The sequence below is a fragment of the Acomys minous genome, assembly GCF_964271855.1.
Source record: "Acomys minous genome assembly, chromosome: 15".
Lineage (NCBI taxonomy): Eukaryota > Metazoa > Chordata > Mammalia > Rodentia > Muridae > Acomys > Acomys minous.
Window position 1 is genome coordinate 93772414 of NC_140497.1, and position 19447 is coordinate 93791860.

The window sequence follows — 19447 nt, forward strand, 5'->3', positions numbered from 1 at the left end:
ACACACATATAAATAAATGCTATATAAGCATGAAATTATAAGAATGTAACTATACTTTTATGCCCCAATTTTTAGCATAACAGAAAAGCCCCACTAGAAACACAAATTTTCTGAGACATAATCAGGCCACAGGAGTACTGTTGATCTCTCACAGCACTGGCCATCATTGGCACCCCTGGGAATCACTGACACCCCTGGGCATCATTGGCACCCCTGGCCATCACTGGCACCCCTGGGAATCACTGGCACTCCTGGGAATCATCACTGGCACCCCTGGCCATCACTGGCACCTCTGGCCATCACTGTCACTCCTGTCCATCACTGTCACCCCTGCCCATCACTGTCACCCCTGCCCATCACTTTCACTCCTGCCCATCACTGGCACCCCTGCCCATCACTGGCACCCCTGCCCATCACTTTCACCCCTGCCCATCACTGGCACCTCTGGCCATCACTGGCACCTCTGGCCATCACTGTCACCCCTGCCCATCACTGGCACCCCTGCCCATCACTGGCACCCCTGCCCATCACTTTCACTCCTGCCCATCACTGGCACCCCTGCCCATCACTGGCACCCCTGCCCATCACTGGCACTCCTGGCCATCACTGGCACCCCTGTCCATCACTGGCACCCCTGCCCATCACTGGCACCCCTGGGCATCACTGGCACCCCTGCCCATCACTGGCACCCCTGGGCATCACTGGCACCCCTGGCCATCACTGACACCCCTGCCCATCACTGGCACCCCTGCCCATCACTGGCACCCCTGGGCATCACTTTCACTCCTGCCCATCACTGGCACCCCTGGCCATCACTGGCACCCCTGGCCATCACTGGCACCCCTGGGCATCACTGGCACCCCTGGCCATCACTGGCACCCCACAGCTCTTTGTCTGTCCATTTCACTTTATTTTGAGAAATGAAACCCGTAGAGACTTTTCAGACCCCCCCCCCTCTGATGCACATACTCTCTACTGCACATAAGTTTTAATTGGTTGGATCAAGCAATGTAGAATCACCCGCGTTTTAAACTGAGCTTGGCTAAAAAGCAATTGAATTCAACTCACTCTCCTCTCCCTTCTCATTAAGACCTATGCAATAAAAAAGGCCATTCACAATTAGTTTGTAACAATTTGCCATAGAACACATCTCAATCTTTTCTTTAAAAGCACTTTTTATTTCGAGTAGTAAGCAAGCACAATTCCATTTTGTTCCCTAATGTAAGCCCTGGGTTGGTCTTTTACTTTTGATTGTTTAAATAACTGGGAGTAAACTTGAGCCGGCATTTGAGGTTTTATAGACTCTTTATTAGGACATTAAGATACTGAGAACGAGGCATCTAACCACAAAAGAGCAATATCCCACATCCTTAGCATGCATAAGGTGTTATGGACAATACGAACACAGTTTTCTGTGGTTCACAATTATCAATTATAAGACGCAGAAATGACGCTGTTACCAGCGAAACTGTCCCCAGACAGCCCAGTCTGCTGCAGACATCGACTGTACTTAATGTTAAAACTTTATTTCCTAAGTTAATGTAAAATGCCTGGCGCATATAAACATCACCAAGAAGCAACTACCGCCACTGTCTTCGCTTACATGCAAACAAGCGCTTTGCTAAGTATGAGTACAGTGCCACGGCTGCTCATATTCCGAAGCGGTTAAAGCAGGCAGGAGAGGCCGATGGAAGAGGCCGATGGAAAGTATCGAGTTTTCAAATCTTAATTCAAAACAGGAGGTTTTCATCTATGTCTTCTGCAAAAACAAACAAACAAACAAGGTTTGAGAAAGTCATCTGAGAAGCTACAAAACCAACGAAGGTCGGAGCTGCTGGTGAGCAAAGCCATCAAGGAAAGCTGTATGGCACTGACTCTCAATATAGTTCGAACTTTTGAAAATGTTTCTGGCTTTCCCTCCTGGCTTATGGAACCCGAATCCCTGCGGGTAGACAGCTGTCACGTGGCTACCCAGGTAGACACACAGCTGTCACGTGGCTACCCAGGTAGACACACAGCTGTCACGTGGCTACGGATAGCTGTCACGTGGCTACCCGGGTAGGCGGATAGCTGTCATGTGGATACCCGGGTAGACAGACAGTTGTCATGTGGATACCCAGACAGACAGCTGTCACGTGGCTATGGATAGCTGTCACGTGGCTTCCTGGGTAGACGGGCAGCTGTCACGTGGATACCTGGGTAGATAGACAGCTGTCACGTGGATACGTGGTTAGACAGCTGTCACGTGGATACCTAGGAAGTTCTTCTGAACTTCTATGGACAACCGAGAACCCCCGGAGGAGGGAGGGGCAGGCGGCTGGGAGCATCAGGCCAAGGAGGGCCAAGCACGAAGAGTGGCTGAAGTGCCATAGAAAAGGTGAAATTCTAAGTGGCCCTTATCTGCAGAAAAACCTGTTGCTGCTGGGATGGCAGACACAGCCCCCATTCCCCTCGATGGACGCAAGAGCACTTTGTACCAGGCGTGCCCGGGCAGTCGTGGCAAGGATGGCCACGGGCATCAATGGACTGTAAACATTTTGCGCCGTTGGTTTGCCTTACAGTCAGCATAGTCTCCTCCTCCCCTCAACAACACCTTGCGCTCCGTCATTTTAGGGGTGACTCTCATTCTCTGTTCTGAACCCCTTCTCCAGCATCTGTTAGCTATATTTTGTTATTCCTTGGTGTTCAGTCATAGACCTTTGTCTGATAGCTTAATAAAATTCCTTTGGCCTAACAGTTCCCTTCCTTGGTGTATACCCTCCATGTATGCCCAAATCTCTCTTGTTCTCTTCTTGGGGATGACCCCAAGTGGAAAGAATACCACCACTGAGTTATACCCACAACTCCCCAAATGAGTATTTCAACTTCTAGACTCTCTCTTGAGACCCAGACTCAATATTGAGCTATGGATTGTGCTTGTCCTGTAAGTAAATACACTTTCAGCATGTCAAAATGGAGTTTGTCACTGCCCCCAAATCGGCTCCATCCTTTTGTTTCCTACATCAGAGCAAAGTGCCTTCAGCTATCCGGCCAGGCTCAACAGGAATGGGGCCACTGCACCGCACGTATCCAGGGAACTCTGGACCCTCTCAGCTGTCTGCTTCCTGCTTGCCGCTTCCTACCAGCTTCCTTATACCCTAAGGCGGAGTAGACTTCTATTTTAAGATGCCTTGACTGCATTACTTGCTTCCCCACAATCACCTCTGAGTCACGTTCTTATCCGCTCTTGGGTTTACTACGACACCCTTAGCTGTTCCTTCCTCTCTCTACAGTGTAACCACAGGGCCCTCCTGTTTGATGATGCCCCAACATGTGTACAGTGAAGTCTCCAAAGGGCTTAGGAGACGCTGTATGGTCTGACTCGCTGCCCTAGTAGTTTCACTTGGAAGGTGTTTTCTAAGAGTGGTGTTGAGTAGATGTCACTAGGCGGAGGATCAGTTGGGGTTCTGTCAACTCCACACGGGCTGGCATAGCCTGGGAAGAGGGTGTTGCAATTATCTTATCTGTATGGCTTAGGAAGCCAATAACTGATACAATGAGGCTGCAGTGTATCTCAAAGCCGCAAGCACTACACTGGGCAGAGTCTACACTACTACTAATTGACTAGTAAACTAAACCAAACTCTTCTAGTCCTATGTCCTCATAACCTACATGTATCCCAATCACTCACCAATCTAATGCTCCTCAGGTGGCTTCTCTCCAACAACTGTCAACTGTCCCGGTTCTTCCAACCTCCCTTCGAAGCCCCACCTTCCACTTCCTGTCCTTTTGCCCAGCTGATTGGTTAAACAGTGCTTTATTGACAATTGCTACATCCACTCAAGGCACTCCTCCATAAGAGGGCCCATCAGTCGAGAAAATGTTCCCATCAGATTGGCCTGTAGACAAGCCTGTGGGGGCATTTTCTTGACTGATGGTGATGCCAAGTGATTCAGCCCACGGTGGGTGGTGCCCCAACTCCTCCTCCCCTGACGCAGATGGTCCTGGGTTGTATAAGAAAGTGGCTGAGCAAGGCATGGGGAGCAAGCCAGTAAGCAGCACCCTCCATGGCCTCTGTATCAGCTCCTGCCTCCAGGTTCCTGCCTTGAGTTCCTGCCCTGACTTCTGTCCATGATAGAGGGTGACTGAGAATTATGAGGAGAAATAAACACTTTTATCCCCACGTTGTTCTGGTCATGTTCTTGATCACATCAATAGAAACCCCAACTGAGCTAGCTGTGGTGGCGCACGCCTTTAATCCCAGCACTCCGGAGGCAGAGGCAGGAGGATTGCTGTGAGTTCAAGGCCAGCCTGGTCTACAAAGTGAGTCTAGGACAGACAAGGCTACACAGAGAAACCATGTTTCAAAAAATAAATAAATAAATAAATAAATAAATAAATAAATAAATAAGGTATGTTGTCATCTGTGCTGAATAAACGAAGACCCTCCCACAGCTTTTCTGAACTTCATTTTTTTTTTTTAACCGCTAAAGGCGAGACTGACTGAAGGCAAGCGGCATGCCCTGATACACACAGCTGGCTAATGGTGGAGCCGTGTCAACTTGGACATAGCTAGTTTAGCTCACAGGCAGCTGAAATTCAGGAAAACACTGGCAAACGTTTAGCCTCTCCTGTGCTCTTAATAGCTTCCTCAGGGAAGAAAGCACAGTCAGAGTGAGATGCCTTTCTTTCTCTGCCTCGCCTCGCCTCGCAGTATCCCAAAGCGAGGCAACTTGTTTACTTATTCTAACTGAACATTTAATGACTGCCTTACTGGCTTAGTATGGGATAATTCTCTCCCAAGGTCGAAATAGCACAGCGCCAGACCACAGTGACAAACAAGACAATTAGCAGCTTTCCAAGTCACTGGGCTTTGACCTTTCTTGGTCCTCCCAGACAACCTTCCAGAGCAGGGCCTGGGCAGGCTGACATGTGCAGGAACTGCCAGACATTTTTGTAAAGGAAACAGAGAAGCACAACTCCTTTCCCCTAAGTAAATGGCCTTTATTCAAATTTGCCTTTTTATCAGGTCTTTAAAATCCCCAGTCCTGTAAGAAGACAAAACTGCTCTGGCCCAGCTGGGTTCCTCATGCTAACAGGAGTGGCGTACACTGCCAATATATATATATTTGTTTCAGTCTGGGTCTAATAAGCTATTAGAAATATTCATTCCTCATGCAGATGACCTCCTTGAGGGAAATTCTGACCTCTGATGATCTTACTGTTTGACTGTATGTTCATCCATACATGATTTTAAATATATTCATAAAGCATCTGTGTGTGTGTGTGTGTGTGTGTGTGTGCATGCAGGTACACACATGTGTACTTGGATACACATGCACATATGTGCATGGAGGCCAGAAGACCTCCTCAGTGTTGTTACTCAGGCTTTTCCTACATTATTGTTGTTGTTGTTGTTTTGAGATAAGGTTTTTCTATGTAGCTCTGGCTGTCCTGGAACTCACTATTTGGACCAGGCTGACCTGGAACACACAGAGATCCCCCTGCCTCTGCCTCCTGAGTTCTGAGATTAAAAGCACACACACACACACACACACACACACACACACACACACAGAGAACAAATATTATTTTATTTTTTATGTGTATGTGTCTGTGCATTCCTGAGTGTAAATGCATGCAGGTCACTAAGAATTGCCCTTACAGGCAGATGTGGGCCTTTACCTGAGTGCTGGGAGTTGAACCTGGGTCCTCTTCCAGAGTAGCCAGTACTTGTAACCGCTGAGCTGTTTCTCGGCCCCTTTACTCATCTTGAGATGTGGCCTCTCAGTGGGCTGGGACTTGCCCGGGACTCTAGACTAGCTATCCAGGGAGCAGACCTTGGCTTTTTTAAATGAGAGTCCTGGGGATTGATCTCAAATTGTTATGCTCACAGGATCGATAGTGTGGGAATGAACCATCTTCATGGTCCAATAATTTCTCTTTCTGTGTCTGTCTTCCTGCCTGTCTGTGTCTTTTTCTCTCTGATAGTCACTGTTGCTTTACATTTCTATGAACAGTTTCAAAGCTTAGAGTCGGGGCATATCTCATAACTGATTCCTAAAAGTATTTTCACTCTGGAAAGCCAACTCTTACTTAAGAAAAGGAAGTAGGGGCTGGAGAGATGGCTCAGTGGTTAAGAGCACTGGCTGCTCTTCCAAAAAGTCCTGAGTTCAATTCCCAGCAACCACATGGTGGCTCACAACCATCTATAATGAGATCTGGTGCCCTCTTCTGGCATGCAGGTGTACACGCAGGCAGAGCATTGTGCATATATGATAAATAAATAAATCTTAAAAAAGAAAAGAAAAGGAAGTAGGCAAAGATAAAATGCAGAACAACATTGTTCTCACGTGACTTTGAGAGGTTTGACCTGTCCTTGGGTTAAGGGAGAGGCGAAGTCTGTCCTGAGATTCAGCACAGATCTCCGGCTTCAAGTGCTTTCTATGGCCTAACTGCTGACTTCCCAGCGCATCTCCTTCTTGCGTGCACCGAAGGCAAGTGAGAAAGGCCCTAGCAGTGTCCGCGTGTCCATGATGCCACCACACTGCCTCTCGGTTTCTAGCAGAACCTATCTGCGATACCTAGCTTAGCTGGGAAGGCGTTTGCCTTGCCAGCATGGAGGTCAGACTTTGATATCTAGAACCCACAGGAAAAAGCCCGTGTGGTGCCGCCTGCTTGCACCAGCACTAGGCAGGAAGTGCGGAATCCCTGGGCCTTACTGGGCAGCTACTCCAGGCCAGGGAGAGACAGTGACTGAGGAAAAATAACTGAGGTTGTCTTCTGCCTCCATGTGTACACACGTGCACCCCCATATACGAACACACACACACACACACACACACACACACACACACATACACACACACACACAGGATCTTGCTATTAGGCCACAGGACTCAGTGTGTATCTGAAAAGGAGGAGGAAGAGGAGGAGGAGGAGGAGGAAGAGGAAGAGGAGGAGGAGGAGGAGGAGGAGGAGGAGGAGGAAGAAGAAGAAGAAGAAGAAGAAGAAGAAGAAGAAGAAGAAGAAGAAGAAGGCGGTGGCATTGGTCTTTGATGATGAACCTACCATCTTTAATTCCAAAGCAGTGGCCCCACTCCTTCAGGGTGATGTGCTTATCCTTGTTGGGGTCACACTCTTCAAAGAAGCGCGTTATGCAGTGCTCCATGGGCACCAGCGACGCTCGCAGAGGGGCAAGTTCAGAATGTGTCAGGATCCTGCAAGAGGACAGCGACAGTCTGTTAACCAGAGTCTCGGTCACCAAGGGCAGTTCCTTCTACAAGATCGCTGTGCATGCCGACGCAGTAAGATGCTGCCGGGGAGAACGGGTTCTGGTGCCCAAAGCATGATGCCTCTTTGCTGGGCGTTGTGCCTCCTCCGATCCCGGTCTCCGCATGTGCACCCGGAAGTCGTGCTTGCGTGAGCTGGTTCTCACTCGCCGGCCAGCCTGGATTGCCCCAGAGGAGGCACTTGGCCCACGTTGAGCCAATAGATTACTTTGGGGATGTAGTTCAAGAATGGGACCGGAAGGCATCTCTGTTGGACGCTCAGAGATTTAATAAGTAAACGCAGTGTGGTAATTTGGCAGCCGTGCCGTTGCCATCTTCAATTGTTTCCTAACTGGTTTTTAATTAGATTCCTAACTGTGATAGTTTATATTTAGAATTCGAAAATGAAGCTGGAAAGGTTCCCAACTGTGTCTCAAAGGTCTGTTTCACAGAGATGTCACCTCAGCGGGAAGTGCTGTGGGGTGGTTGGTGAGGGCCGTTTACCTGTCTGCGGGATGTTGGTCCAGCTCGTTAAACTGCCAGTGCACCGGGTACACGTACATGTGGTAATTCTTCTTGAAGTCCCTCAGGAGCAGCTCAATGGGGTGGTCTCCAGCCAAGAGTCTCTTTTCATCCAGGTAAATTTTCTTGACCTGAGATTAAGAAGGGAGAAGGTTTTCAGAGGACCAGGGAACTGTCTTGAAATTGTCACTTGTTAAATTTTACTTGAAGGGCAAAAGTAATATGACAGGGAAACCTGTCCAGGACGTGAGGCCTGGTTCAAGTAAAATGGATTCTAATCAATACAGCTTTCTTTCTTTTTCTTCCTTTTTTTTCCTTTTTTTCCTCCCTCCCTCCATTCCTCCCTTCCTCCCCTTCCTCCCTTCCTTCTTTCCTTCCTTTCTTTTTAAAAAAAGTTTGTTTTGGAACAACTCAGAAAAATAAAATTCCAGTTTATTGCCAGATACGGTACACACACACAAACTTATTTTTGTATAACAGTCTGTTTCCTTGCCTTGAATAGAAACTTTTCAAGGAGAAAATTTTACGTGTCCATCGCTAGAGATTTAAAACTTAGGTCAGTTCTGGCACCTGGGATACATCCAGCAGCTGCCTGACGAGTCAATCTTCTCTTGCAACTTTCGGGATCAATGTTCTTAACATATTGCTGACATCATGAATGATTAATTTTTCTCATAGCAGAATTTGTGTCTGGTCTATGACGGCAGATTTAAACATGTTGGGACTACTTTCATAAGAAAACAATGTCTCTCAAAGGCCCATGACTAAGCCCCCAAGGTTTAGTCCCCAGACATGGCACTAACGGGAGGTGGTGGAACCGTTCAGAGGTAGGGCCTAGTTGGGCATTTCTTGGTTATATGGGGGCATGCTCTTGAAGGAGATGTGGGGAGCCCAACACCTCTTTTTTTTTCTTTGTTCTCTGGTCTACCGTGAAGTGAATACATGTTTTCCTCAACACTGTACTGCCTCAGCACAGGCCCAAAGCGACACAGCCAACATCAGTCACGGACTGGAGCGTCCAAGACTGTGAGCCAAGAGACCTTTCGTCCTTAAGTTATCTCTAGCGTTTGTTACAGTCGTGGAAAGCTGATCACATAAATGCTCAATTTGTTAACTTTGCTCCATCGTAGCTTTCTGTAGACACAATTTAGGGGGCACTTTCCAGACCACTGGCCCTTGAGTAGAACGCGGGTGGTTTGGTTGTGTCACACAGGTTGTGACATTGAAGGTGAGCACTACAGTGTGTTAGTGCATGCAGGCGAACCACAGGTGGAACAGCAGGGCAGGCTTCCTTCCCTTGCTGTGCAAGGCAGGATGCTCCTACCACGCCTCTCCCCTCTCGGGTCCTGCAGATGGACACTTAGGTAGCAGGACCGTGGGTAGCTTACTTTGCTTCTTTGCTTTTCGTTCAGATAGCTGTCGTGTTTGGGATTCGGTTCATAGAGCTGCATGAGGATGTTCTTGAGCCAGTCTCTCATCCGCAGGGGAAACTGAGCCACTTCGAAGTCCGTGCAAGCAGGGATAGCTGGTGTAAGCAGAAAACATGTAACTGTACTGAAAATTACAGGTCACAGGAAACACCTCATGTGCTTCAAGCTGCTGGGTGTTTGGTTGTTGTTGTTGTTGTTTTGTTGTTCTTGTGATACCCCTCCCTCAGCCCCCAAGCACTCAAATGATAGGGTGACATTGCTATGCCTGATAAAGGACAGTTTCTGTCCAAAGAAAACCTTGATGACTTTGTGGTGGGGCCTGGGCATCAGGAGGTGTTAAGAGATTCCCCAAATAATTTTGGCATGCAGTGAAGAACTGAGAGCCAGTGCCGTAAAATCAAGGACCGTGAATTTAGACATGGCAGGCATTCGGCCTGTTGATGAGCCGCAGAGAAAAAAGCTGAGCTGAGCTCCCTGTTCGGCAGCAAATCATGCTACAATCTCTGCACTGCAAGAGGCCTCAACTCTGTAGCTACTGCCTCAATTCAAGGCTCCAGAGTTTGTGGTGACAAACTAAGAGAACACAGAGTAACATCCCAGCCTTGGTGGGCTTCTTCCCAGAATGCACATGGATGGCTTTGCCCACATCAATGGACAGAGCAAGTCAGAGGCTATCATGAAGGGGCCTGACAGGTTTAATCCTGTGAGTGCAGAAACTGAGGAGAACGCGAGTGGGCTCCACTAGTGTGGAGGAGCTGAGGGGAGTCTTTCAAGCCTACATTAAGTGCACATTACAGTGGTGCCTCTGAACTCAGCGGGGAGAATTGCAGTTATCTAGGTTTCATGAAAAAACAAAAACAAAAACAAACCAACCAACCAAACAAAACAAATAATAAAACAAAGCCCCAACACGATCTCACGGAATCAGAATCTCTTATGATTAAGGCCTGGGAATTCCTGAGTCGGTTTCAACTTCAGATTGATCTCATAACTGTATAAGCTTTGTTCTAAGTGTACAGAGAATTCAGAGAGGCACAGGGTCACCCCAAATCCACGTGCCAGTGATGTTTGGCAGCAGTGGCCAGTGTCTTACATTTGCAAGCTCCAAAATAATCCAACTGCAGTTGGTGTCCCTTTTTGGTCCCTTCCAGCCTGCACTTGGTAGCAAACAGGTGACAGGAGCTGGCGTAGGTCTGGTTGTCAGTGCCACAAACCTACGCAAGGGAAACAGAGAGCAGCAATGGAACCAAATACTCTGTGGAGAAGATATCCCTGGGACCCAGAGAACGCCTGGTAGACCTGCTGTGCCAAAGATGTGCCTTGGTAGAGTTGACTAAAATAGCAATTCTCCAATTTGGCACAACAAACAAACAAACAAACAACTCCCCTCCAAATCTAAGTTAAACCAGTGATGATAATTTAGCTCCAGATAGATCTCCACAGACCTGTAATTGTGAACATTCCAAGGACGGAATGAATTCAAAAGTTCTCCTGCTCTAATGTTGGCACTATCTTTAAACTTTTAAATGGAAATAATTAATGTGCGATGGGTGTAGTGTACACATTACCCTCTGTTTCCATGTGTGTGCACAGCTGATGCACAAACATGTATGCATGTGTGTGTGGGGGGGAGGGGGATGGGGGGCTCAGGCTGATGTTGGGAGTCTCCTGGGATCTCTCCTTCTCGCCTTATTTGCTGAAGCAGACTCTCTCAATTGAGCCCAGAGCTCATCTAAACAGCAGTTCTTGCTAGGCAGCTTGCTCTAGTAACTCCCATCTCTGCTCCTTAGTGTCCTAGAGCTACAAGTACCCTGGTAACCCAAGTATCCAAGTAACCCAGCAGTTATGCAGGTGCTGGGATCTAAACTCCCACTGTTAGACCTGCAGAGAAGGCTTTCCCACTGGGTCATCTCCTCGGCTCCATTATTAATTTTTTTTTAATGGTACAAGTGAAATAGTTTGATTTCTCTGATATCTGTTCCCATCCAACACTGCTTCAAATATTAGACACCCTGTGCTCCTACTTATAAAAACAGAGCCAATTGCAAACTATTTCCGCTCACCAAATGAGGGCTTTGGTGTACTTGGGGACAATTCTGCAGAATACTTACTTGGTCGAGGATTTTTGCTGGGGGACAAGTCTCAGGCTCTTGGCAAATGCAATGGGGCTTCCCCTGCTGATCTGTTTGGCAAGTGTGTCCCCTTTTACACTGGAAGTTTGTGCAAGAATCTAACGGGGAAAGATTGGAAAGGGAACACAGACACAGAGAAGTTGTGCATTACACACGGAGTCATCCAGGTGGTTAGCTTCATTTTAATGCATATGCCAGGAACATCAGCTCTCTGAAAACACGAAAGCAGAAAGCTGCCGTAAACCGCCTTCACTGGCGTGCTGGTCTGCAGAGGGGCCTTCTGGCGTCAGGCTTCTGCATGGGCGCTAAGTGTCTTCTTACCTCAGACCAGCCTGGGCCTGGACAAGTACGACAGCTTTTTCTGGCCTGCCTGAGACAGTCAGAATGTTGAGTATAGAAAACGATGTGCAAAAGAGGTCAGAAGTTAAGCCAGGAGAATTTAATTTTGTTGAAATTAAAGAGGCTTGTGGCTGGGGAAGGGCGGATTTGAGAATAAACTGCAGATAAAGAAAGTCTCAACAGGACTTTCAGCTTGTAAGCACACTGGCCCACAATTTATCAAACGCAGACAAGAAATACCAGCACTTTGTGGGGCGTTTCCCTGGGGAGGCTGGGGATGTGGACTTCCTGATCATGGTGAAAGAGGGGTGCTGGCCCAAATGGCAGGTTCCGTGCCTCCCTGGACCAGTCTCAGCTTGCATAGTGTCCACTCACCAGCGCTGGGGTCCCTTGAGTTGCCCTCATCTGAAGTAGGTTCAGCATTTGGCAAGCTCTCGGCTTTCTCAGCCTTGGAAAACAAGAGCAGAATGTCAGCCCTGTCAAGAAAGCGATGGTTTATTTGCTTTCTGACTTACTGTGCAAACCTCCACAGAGCCACACACACTCAGATCTCAGTAGGGAAACCCTTGCAACTGCAGAGGTAGACATTAACCCTTGGAAAGCAAGAGCCGCTCCACGTGAGGTAGGGTCACCCCCTTTAGAGTTGGGAAAGCACTGTCCCCATAACATTATCTTGGGATACTGTCATGAGATTGGGAGTCATCTGTGGAGGTGTTAATAAAGCTAACTTACTTTCTTTTCTCCAGACAGGTTTTCTCTGTGAAGCCCTGGCTGTCCTGACTCGCTTTTGGCCTCAAACTCACAGAGATCCACCTGCCTCTGCCTCTCTAAGTGCTGGGATTACAGGCATAAGGCATGATTCCTGGCTGATAAAGCTTTCTGAGCATGTTTTGAAGTGTTGGAAACATCCTACTTTTGAATAGCAGGAGAGGTCTCAGGACTTGAGATTACCTGACACCCCAAATGGGGTTGGTTCCTCTAAGGGTGCTGCTGGGGATTTGCCTGAAAATCCCAGATGATTAATCTGTCAAATCGAAGCAGAGTTCCCACTTTTTCCTTACTGCAAACTTCCAGAATTTCATCTGGGCCTATGTTTGCTTAGTAAAGAAGTGCTTTAGTTTTTGTGGTTAATTTAACAAACATTGTTGGCTCTCTGATTATGTTGGAGGTTTTCTGACAGACACAGTGTCTCAGCAGGACCAGTGTGACCTCAGCTTTCAAGACAGTAGAATCACAGCTGCCAGTGTCCCCCCATTCTTCAGCTGTCGGAACTCTCCCGAAAAAATCCAGGGATCGATCATTCATTCATTCATTTGTGAGTGTGTCTGTGCGTGTATGCGTGTGTGCGTGTGTGCATGTATGTGTGTGTGTGTGTGTGTGTGCATGTATGTATCCTATCTATTTCAGAGACAGGGCTTCTCTGAGTCCTGGAACTTGTTCTGTAGACCAGGCTGGCCTTGAACTCAGAGATCTGCCTGCCTCTGTCTCCTGAGTGCTGGGATTAAAGGCGTGCGCCACTACTGCTCAGCAGCTCCAGGGATTTTTAACTCCACTATCTAATGTCTGAGCTCTGCAAACTATAGAAATATATTTGGCCTGTTCAAAGGGCAGACTGGATGTGCGGGGGGATTATTATTTCTCTGGCAAGTCCCAGACAAAATAAGTGTCCAGCTTCCTTGCTCCCAAATGGGATAATCCATGGGAGGGCTTTTTTTTTTTTTTGGTTGTTTGTGAATTTAATGAGGGTGGTTTTGCTAGCTTTTTTCCTTCCTTATTTAATATTTACATTTCTATCTCACTGTTTCTTGTATTTCTTAAATAACTGTCATGGAATTGAAGGGCTGCTTCTAATGGGAGCCCAAATAAAACATGGTCTCAATCTAATGATGGAGTCAGGCAGAAAAATACATAATGGTGCAAGGTGAGAATCTATTATCTGAGCACATGAAATAGAAATTCTTCAAAATCCAACTACTGTCTGAGTGCTGACATGACCCCCAAAATAGGGATTTGACACATGACCTCATGTGACAGGTCACAATTAAAATGCAGACACATTAAAAATATTGTATGAAATCATGCTTAAGCTATATGCACACATAGAGAGTGTTTGTAAAATGAATAAATTTTGTGCTTAAACATGGATTCTATTTTTGAGATATCTCATTATGTATATGCACTTTCCAAATTCCAAAACAAAGTTGTAGTGCTTTTGGTCCTAATCACTTCAGATGAGGGATGCTCAGCCTGTCCTGTATTTCAGTAACGTACTGCTACACAAACTCATGCCTACACGACCGCGCGCCCGCCCGCCTGCCTGCGCGCGCGCACACACACACACACACACGCCTGCACGCGTGCACGCACGCACGTGCGCCCACCAGCACACAGCCACCCGGCACACAGCAGAATGTGAGACTATTGTGCGACTATTTCTTGGCTAATTCATCAGAGAACCATCATGGTAAATAATCTCACCCCTTGGTCGTCTCCAGCCTCACTTTTATGTGCGTTCTCATTCTCGTCTGCTGTTTCCTCACCATGTTTGAGGTAATAGGAAAGAGAATGCATTCTTTCAGCCTCTAGGAACTCCTGGCTTGGGATGAAATAGTCATCGGCTGCCCCGTGCTGAGCATCATCATCGCCCCCGTTATCACTGGCCCCACGATTTCCAGGCACGGCGGCAGCACCATCGTTAGTAGGCTCCGTGGAAGCAGCCTTTTCCTCTGCGTCCTTCTGGCTACCAGTAGCTTTTCCCTCCTGGTCCTGCCGCTCTGTATGCTGAACGTGTTTCTTGCTGCTTGCTGTCGTGTCGTCCTCCCCTTCTGCATTGGAGTCACCCTCTTGCCCTTGGTTTTCTTGCTCAAATCCATTCTTTGGCATCTTGCTTACCTGAGTGGGCTGACTCGAGTCATCGGACTGGTGGCTGTTTCCCTCCTGCTTGCTGGCAGGCTGCTCCTCGGGAGATTCTTCTTTTTCTCCTTCTTGGCTCTCACTGGGGCCGCCATCTCCTGGCTCTGGCTCTTCCTTGTCTTCCTCCTCTTCATCTGGGTCTCGTTTCTGGCTTTCTTCACCCGTTAAGTTTGGGTTATGCTTTCCGCTCTTGTTGAGCTGCTGGTGCAAGTCGCTGTCAGGTTGCCCTTGGCTGTCCTCTCCCTTTGCGATGTTTGCATGGTGGTTAGACTCCGCGGAGGAGCTGGAAGTGGTTGCGGGGAATCCGGCATCCTCCTGGAGCTCTTCCTCCTGAGGCTCCCGGGTACCGCCTTGTAGATCTGGCATTCTTTCTGTAGGTGCGTATTCTGTATTCACACTCACGTCTCCGTCACTGTCCTCATCCTTAAGGTCCACCTCATGGCTATAGGGTTTGTCCTGTTCTGTTGACTCTTCAGGGGTCTCCTCTTCTGAATTCAGTGCTGGAGGAGTTTCAGCCTGAAAAAAGAATAAAAATTCATTCTTGAAACAAACGACACGGTGTTCTTATATATCACTGCAAAGCTAACATTAAATATTCTTCCTTCTTTTTCCCTCATATGTTATAATATAACTACGTTTGCGTTGTTCTTTACAGTGCAAGGCACAGGGTTAGCCTGGATTTGAATTTTGTAGAATGAGATGGTTGTACAGCCCTTTGCTGCTGGGAGCACACTATTAGCCACCACAACTTCTGGTGTTTAGAGATAGTTTGTGTGATCGTTGTGTTTATAAAAATACATGGAGAAATGAATATACTTAAACTTGCAAGCATGCTTTGATACTGAATTCCCTGGGGAAAGTTAAAAGGATGGCATTAATATAATGATCATTTTCACCTTGTTGGTGGGGTGGTTTTCTATGTCTGCTGCAGCTTCCACCTCAATGACAGGATCCGGTGTCACCAGTGTTGCAGTAGTTGGGTTGGAACGGTCAGAGAGAAACTTTGCATTTGTCTGAAAAAGCAAAGACTTCGTGTTACTAATGTGTCGATGTCAACTGAAAAGATCTGAGCTGTCCTTGTCATTATCACCAGTTCTGGGATCTTTACTGTTCTCTAGAACAGTATTATAGCCACATTTATGAAAGGTTATATATATATATATATATATATATATATATATATATATATATACACACAAAGACTGGCTGAAAAATATTTCAATAGTGACTATCCTTGAGTTTTGGAATTTTCAAACTTTGACGAAAACATTTGTATTTTAAAATCTTGAAAAGTGTTTTTTAATACAAAGTTGAAGAAAAACAAATTTAACCCTGGGATATAACATTGTGGGTGTGTGTGTGTGGGGGGGGTACCTTGACTGCCTTTAAGTTCTCACAGATTATTAGAGGGAAAGATTACACAATTTTTTTTGCTAAATATTTTTCTGGGCTCCACTGGCTTCAACATGCATCAGGACATCTTTTAATAAAAAGCGATTTAATTTAGAACTAATTCAAAGGTTGTGTGGGACAGGGCACAGAACTGGGTAAGGAACAGCAGCTGTGGAGACTCATTTCAGCAAGAGCCATGGCTTCCCTCAAGATTAGAGACTTCAGTGAAGAGCCGGGCAGTGATGCGCACCTGGAAGTTGAGTAACTAGACTTGGAGGGAAATCCCCCTGCAAGCCTTGACTGATCTTCAGTGTCTACTGGGGCTTGACAGGTTGCTGGCTTACATCCACGCTACCTCCTCAGGTGGGGTGAGCAGAAACATGCAGAATATGGATGTGTATCATGTTGTTAAATTCCAAGGAGATACCAAGCTAAAATTACTTAAAAAAAATTTTTTTTTGAGACAGGGTTTCTCTGTGTAGTCTTGGCTGTCCTAGACTCACTTTGTAGAGCAAGCTGGCCTTGAACTCATAGTGATCCACCTGCCTCTGCCTCCCGTGTGCTGGGACTAAAGGTGTGCGCCACGACACCCGGCTAAAATCACTCTTCTTCAAAGTGACCTTTCATAATTATAACACATGAACTGTCAGTGTCAGAAGCAGGTGCCTGCCTTTGTCACACAGGTGGAGATCCCGTGGGCCTGCAGTGGGAAGAAGTAGAGAGACTCCATCTGGCCAATGTCTCTCTCCCACCTGCTGGTCCTGTAAAGCGAGCCAGGTGGATGCAGGATTGGATGATTTGGCTGCTACTCTGCACCTCATCTCCTTCCCAGCTAAATGGGTTAATTCTGAAAACGTTTTGAAAGAAAGTGAAGGGAAGAGAAGGAGAGAGAATGGAGCAGGCTTTGGTAAGTCCCCTCTTCCACAGGGTGTCATGGGAGACAATTGGGGGGCGGGGTTGGCTTGCTGTTGAATGGCTGTCACTCTTCCCTTCCCTCTCCTGCGCCTTTGTGCTCTTCCTGTCCCCAAGAAGTGCACACTAGTAGGGCAGATTTGTTTTCTTTTGGAAATATATGAAAATTGAAATCTATTTCATTGTCATGCCCACACATACGTTCATTTCTCACGGCCTTTTGAGAGTCTTCTTGGCATGGCCCAGTCACACACAGACTATTAGTTGCTGAAGAATTCAAACAAGATCCGGGAAAAAAAAAAGCTACAGGATTTTAAACTGGCCAGTCCTATGAAGCTACTTAGCTTTTCAGCATCTGGCTGGGTCTAATTTTAATAAATTGTCCCAGAAAGAAAACATCTGGTTTGTGTCTCTATGTGGGCGTGTCATCAAAGGTTTGGCTCGCAGACTCTTTTTGGGATGCCTGTTTGCGAAGCTGAGACCGGGGCCGCTCCAAAAGAAAAACATATTTTTTTTTTCAGGAGAGAAAAAAACCAGTGATTCTGTGGGAACTCTGTTCCGTGTTAGTTTGTCCCATTTTTCTAATTTCGGAGTACAGTGTGTAACTTCAGCTGGACTACTCCACATGCATTAAGCATGGCTTTTAGTGTTTATCATATTTTTTTTTTGTTTGTTTCTACGAACTGCTTGATGAGGGTGGCATGGAGTTTGCTTTTGCTGACACAGCTGTCTGGAATCAGCAAGGGCAGAATCTTAGACTAGAGAAGGGGGGGGGCAATTCTTGTCTATTTAGAGGAGGTTGGTTCTTCCACTGGGTGAAGAGGAAGAGATAGCACAAACGGTTTGATGAAAGATGACATAGGTCGTCTGTGGGACATCAGAAATGACCACACGGCTGAGGACATGTTTAAAAAAAAACCTTCCTAGGATTTCCTAGGACATGGTCTCCTGGAACGTGACCTGCAGGCAGCGGCTTTATTGTTTGGGGACGGAGGAGGGGTGAGTGTGTCTGACCATGAAGCAAAGGATGCTCTAGATGTGCCTACTTGCAGCACGCTCTCTTGGGCAGTCCAGGGACGAGGCAGCAGCCATTCTGTGATTACCAAAGCATTTACAGTGCTACTACACTGATTCCTGCTTTTATTAGTATACATTACCCGGAAGGAGTCTCAATCTGAGAAATCAGGTATCATGCATTTGGCCTTGAAGAGAATATGGAAGACAGTGGCTACACAATCCATGTTGAATTCTAATTTTTAAAAAACAGATCTACAAGTTAATTTATTTCTCTCTGGCCACTGGCTTAGGGTGCACTCTGTCTAATAAAACGGTATTCATAATTTCCTGCTGCATATTTATTTTTCCTTATCGTTTGGAAAATATTTTTAAAGTCTATTATTTTGATTGTTTTCCCTTATGCGTTTACTTCTCGGGCAATAAAGAATGTAATTGGAATTTAAAAAGCCGTCCTAGGAGAACCATATTTGGGAGGGGGGTGGCTGTCTTTGTTCGGGACTGGGTCTTCTTAGGCTTGTGTGGAGCTTGAGGTGGATCCCCCTGCCTCAGCATCTCAAGGGTGTTTTCTCTCAAATGCAGAGTCATGAGGGAGCGATGGGACAGAAGCAGGGCCACTTACCGGGATTGCAGCTGCAGTTCCCAGGACGCACAGGAAGCAAAGCACAGCCTTCATGCTGCCGGACCTGTGGATCAAGGAGACAGCTTCAGTGGTCATGGAGGCCGCCCTCAGGAAGATTACCGAGGATTTCACAAACATGAGTTGGATTTTGTCCACTCTAGAAGTGATCATCATTTTTTGCAGTTTCACGCACCTGAACAGGCAAACTTGTTTCATTTCTGACCTCATTTTATTCCTATAAAAACGAATCATTCATGTATTTTCATTCACAATGAGAAAAGGCACAAACTGCTTGAAGACCTGCAGCTCAGCTTCAACTGTAATGCTTTATTAGGAAACCAATGGTAACCCTATGAACTTCACGACCCCCAGACAGACAGTCTTTTCTCTAAAATATACTTTGATTATTGTATCAAAAACAAAACAAAAACAAAAATAAAAACAAAGGGGAAGGGGACACAGAAGAGGAAGAGGAAGCAGAAGGTGTGGAAACGATGTATGGCAGGCATACACAAAGTTCTCAAAGAATAAAAATGTAAATAAAAATGTTTCCTACATGGAATTAAGGGCAAAAATAAGAAAAAATTAGAGTGATTAAGCAGTAAATTTAGAGGGAACACAGAAGACATATCTATGACTGATGATAGTTCAGAAATATTTTATTCTCTCAGTGAATGCTAATTGTAAAGAATCATTGAAGAATGCAGCACCCCTCTTCTTTATTTCAAACATTTAATGTTTAATATGATGTAAAACCCACCAAAGACGATACACTACCAATAAGCCACTGGCAAATATTTGTTTGTCTAATATGAAAAAGCAGGAGGTGGTTGTAGAGTTCTTTGCCCTTTAGCTAAGTCTCAGGGCACACTGACTCGCCAAGGTCACTGTGTTTGCCTCACATCGGTGGCAATAATTTCA

General features: G+C 46.4%; 1 protein-coding gene across 2 annotated transcripts; it reads right to left on the reverse strand.

The window, feature by feature from the left end:
* Positions 1–1286: 1286 nt before the first annotated feature.
* SPARCL1 (SPARC like 1) lies at positions 1287–18619 on the reverse strand. Of its 2 annotated transcripts, none has more exons than XM_084759552.1 (10): positions 18527–18619; positions 15483–15599; positions 14566–15102; positions 12049–12121; positions 11314–11432; positions 10296–10416; positions 9161–9297; positions 7755–7903; positions 7051–7199; positions 1287–1759 (listed from the first exon to the last, which is right to left on the reverse strand). In XM_084759552.1, the coding sequence occupies exons 1-10, from the start codon at positions 18578–18580 to the stop codon at positions 1731–1733; spliced, it is 1485 nt and encodes a 494-aa protein (XP_084615678.1). In that variant the 5' UTR covers positions 18581–18619; the 3' UTR covers positions 1287–1730. The 2 variants fall into 2 exon arrangements, with proteins under 2 accessions (XP_084615678.1, XP_084615677.1); XM_084759551.1 differs by having other exon boundaries at positions 14152–15102.
* Positions 18620–19447: the final 828 nt, after the last annotated feature.

Coding starts and splice junctions, on each gene's coding strand:
- SPARCL1 (XM_084759551.1), bottom strand. CDS start 18,580: ATGAAGGCTGTGCTTTGCTTCCTGTGCGTCCTGGGAACTGCAGCTGCA. Junction 15,103..15,482: donor AAAACCACCCCACCAACAAG/GTGAAAATGATC, acceptor TTCTTTTTTCAG/GCTGAAACTCCTCCAGCACT. Junction 9,298..10,295: donor TTATTTTGGAGCTTGCAAAT/GTAAGACACTGG, acceptor TGCTTACACCAG/CTATCCCTGCTTGCACGGAC.